The sequence below is a fragment of the Sinocyclocheilus anshuiensis genome, unplaced genomic scaffold (genome assembly GCF_001515605.1).
Source record: "Sinocyclocheilus anshuiensis isolate Anshui unplaced genomic scaffold, SAMN03320099.WGS_v1.1 scaffold21, whole genome shotgun sequence".
Taxonomy (NCBI): domain Eukaryota; kingdom Metazoa; phylum Chordata; class Actinopteri; order Cypriniformes; family Cyprinidae; genus Sinocyclocheilus; species Sinocyclocheilus anshuiensis.
Genome location: NW_015536472.1, coordinates 534,769 through 538,730, shown reverse-complemented (window position 1 = coordinate 538,730; position 3,962 = coordinate 534,769). Strand labels below are relative to the sequence as shown.

The 3,962-nt window shown below is 32.1% G+C and overlaps 1 protein-coding gene across 2 annotated transcripts in view; it reads right to left on the bottom strand.

The window, feature by feature from the left end:
* Positions 1 to 3,962, bottom strand: part of LOC107701405 (mitofusin-1-like) — a 39,486-nt gene that overhangs the window by 6,876 nt on the left and 28,648 nt on the right. For both annotated transcript variants that reach the window (XM_016503440.1, XM_016503511.1), the window contains one exon: positions 3,075 to 3,142. In XM_016503440.1, the coding sequence (XP_016358926.1) occupies positions 3,075 to 3,142 (68 nt within the window). The remainder of the gene's footprint in view (positions 1 to 3,074; positions 3,143 to 3,962) is intronic.

Here is a 3,962-nt window from a genome sequence, read left to right as displayed (position 1 = left end):
ACGCACACACGCGCACACTCACACACACATACACACACACGCGCACACACACACACATACACACACACGCGCGCACACTCACACACACAAGCACACGCACACGCACACGCGCACGCGCACACGCACACGCACACACACACACACACACGCACACCCCGTCATGGCCGACTCTAAAGGGTTAAAGGTTCAAATCTGCTGCAGCTGTCAAACTAAAACAACAAATTAAATGCAAAAACTGCAGCAAATCTAAACCCTAAACGTCAGCGGCTCTCCAATTCATCTCACAGCAGCATGAACATAAAAGCAAAATCATATCAATAAAACAATGCAATGACATGGAAACAAGGGGGTCAAAGACAGTGGGGTCAAAAAGTCTCAAAGCACCACCTTTTTTCAAATTTAACACAAGATATCTGAATGTCTTAGTATCAACTGAGTTTAAATGAAGTATCTATTGGTCAAATAGGGCTGCACGATTAATCGAAATAAAACTGAAATCACAATAATCGCTTAGTGCAATTATCAAAATGCAAAGGCTATTATTTAATTAAATAAATATATACGCTGTGTGTTGCATTTACATGCTTTAAGGGCTTCCTGTGGTTTTGCGTCAAGATAAAAGTTCAATGGTTTAAAGTTTGAAAATTATTTAAGACAACCATAAATATTAGTATTGTACTTTTACAGTTATGATGTAGAATACATTTTTTTTCCTCATGTTTATATCCTCATTTTGTTTTGTTTTTATTTTACCATTTATATTTGTTTTTAGTAATTTTTTTAATATTTTTATTTAGTAATAGTATTAATTTAGTAATTATTATTTATTATATTATTATTTAATATAATAAATTCTTCTTATTTATGATCAATTATTATTATAAATAATAATTTTATAATTTAGCAATTATTATTATTATTATTATTATTATCATCACAAAAATCACCCTAGCCCAATAGCAATATTTTTTGTTTTATTTTTATTTAGTAATTTCAATATTTTTATTTAGTAATAATAATAATAATTTTAATTTTATATAATCACAATATTATCACAGAATTTTTGGGCAAATTGTGCAGTCCTAGTCCAATAGCAATATTTCCTATTTTGTTTTTATTTAGTAATAATAATAATTATTATTTTATATAATCCCAACATTATCTACACATTATATAGCATTATATTTGGCACAGCAAACCTGGATTTTTTTCTTCTTTAAATTGCATTTTAAATTGCAATCACATTTATTCTCAGAAAATAAACCTGGCATTGCATATTACAAATATTGCTGGTTCCTTGAAGAATTGCTTTTGTTCCTCTTTCTTAAGTCGCTTTGTATAAAAGCATCTGCTAAATGCAAAAAGAGTAAATGGATTTCAATGTGGTCTCAGATTTTTTGGACTTCACTGTGTGTGATTCATCTAAAAAAAACATAATATCAACAAAAGTACATTTATTTAAACCCCCAAAAAGAAACTTGTGTGTGTGTGTGTGTGTGTGTGTGTGTGTGTGTGTGTGTTTATGTGTGAGTGTGTGTGTGTGTGTGAGTGACACATACAGCAAAATAAGTCCATCCATACTAAATGAACAGAAAGAAGAGGGTGAAACAAATTCAAACTGAACTAAAGAAACGAATGTCCTCGCCTCAGTAAATCTAGACTTCAGCAATGACGACACAGATTGAGGAATACAGACGCTCAACTAACTAAACTGGGTTAAACTAACTAAACTTCACCAGATTAAACCCTGAACGCTGCTCAGAAACTGGACGTATTCATACGAGGAGGAGAGGAAAACCTCTCTAGATGTAGAGTCGATGACGTCTGGAAGTCGTTTCGGATGTAAGTGCCTGCTAAATGAAGGATTAATACGAAAAAAATACAGTCTTTCAAGCAAACCCCCCAAAATCAACAGAAAATGATGTTTTTGTTTTTTTCAGACTAGTGCGGCCTTAACTGTCACCGTCGCACCTGAGATACGCTTGGCGCTCTTTTATTTTGTTGTCCTTTTTCTCTATCAAATATTTTAGTAATCATCATAAATTATATATCGTTGAAAGCTTAGAAGCCCAAGATTCATCCTGTGAAACCCAGGCGGTCTCCTCCCCCTTAGCGGGGGGTGTCAAGCGTCATATTACAAAATGCATTACGGACTTTTACAATCAAAACTTTTTATAATCTTGACAAAAACATATCTGGTCTGAGTCTCAGGATTCAGGAGGTTATTTTGTGATAGAAGTAATATTGACAGAGAAATCTAGACCTTTGTGACAAATGTATGTGCTGTACATGTGGAAGAATTGACAATAAAGCAGACTTGACTTGACTTGACGAGAAAAAAAATGCATTAAAAAAATTCAATGGAGTTTTGGTGGCACCCGGTGGCTGTTTGTGGTATAACGCCCTAAATTAAATCTCACAAGAACCTGTTTTTTTTTCATATCAACTTCAAATTTGGAACATAACTTATTTAGACATAAGGCTTTACTTTTTTAGCAATTTTAGAGTAAACCTGTTATGTAAAATGTATTTTATAAAACATATAATTAAAATTGTACAGTGCATTTTCTTTACAGTAAATTTAAACTTCTATAACTTTTTGATATTTTAATTTTTTTAAATAATTCCAATTCTGCAATAATCTGCTGACTGTTTTCTTTAAAAAATAGGCCAACCTTTCATCAATATTCCAAAGTGTTCATGAATTATAACAATTTAAGTTTGGATAGTGCACTATTTTAAAAAATTTGGGGTGGCAGTTAAAGGGTTAATACGTTTCCAGTGGTTCAAGCTTCATAAAGGTACATGCTGTATGTAATCATGTAGGGAATGCACATTTTCAGCTCTTTATCTGAGCTCATGTACAAAACTGTGAACCGTTTCACCCACTGCTTACTGTAAACATGAGTTAATCGTACGAATCTGTTCACGTATTCGAATGAAACTAATACTAACGCGACTTTAAAACGATGGAGGATTTCTATTGTAGATTCCATGGCAGCTACTAAAATATGTTTTTTTAGTTTGTTTTGGTTTTATATAACTGGCGAGCTCCCACGGTTTCTGCCACTTGCCTCAAACGATCTCTCAAAGTTGTGGAACTCCTTCAGTCGCTCCTGAAACCCTTCAGCTAAAGCGCCACCTGTAAACACACACACACACACACGCATCTTTATTATGCCCTGTAATCTAATTATAACAGTTTATTTCATGCATGTTAAAGGAAACCAGTTGTGCAACCCACCAATAACGTTAGGGCACTACGACTAACAATTCAACCTCTAGAAATATATTCACGCTCAGTCTGAATAACCCTTTAGGAACGCTTGCAAATTTGGATTTCACAAACCACAAAGCCAGCCATGTACTGTACTGTTTGATAATGCTTGCAGTAGGAATACATTTCTCTTTTTATCACATACAGCATTTTTTTTTCTGGTATATAGATATACAAAAATATATTCCTAAAATCAAATTTAAAATACATATATATTTTAATAAATATATAAATAAATATATATTTAGATAATTAATAATAATATTTAATATAAGTTACTAAAAGATTTTCAATCCGAATATATTTATATTGTCCAAATAAATAAATAAATTGAATAGAAACATATATATCCAACACAGCAAGTTTGCATCATCACAAAAATATTTTAATATAATTAGCAATGTTTCGGTCAATTGTCCTTCCTCAGGCTTTACTCAAAATTTATTTTAAGAATGGAAATGTTATTTCCTTGCCCCTTAAAGTGCATTTTGTAACATATTTTGGCATTTGAAGGTTTAAACTAAATATATTTTCAATAAAAAAAAATTCTAAATTTATTATATATATATATATATGTGTGTGACCCTGGAGCACAAAACCAGTCATAAGGGTCCATTTTTTTAAACTGAGATGTATACATCATCTGAAAGCTGAATAAATAAGCTTTCCATTGATGTATGGTTTG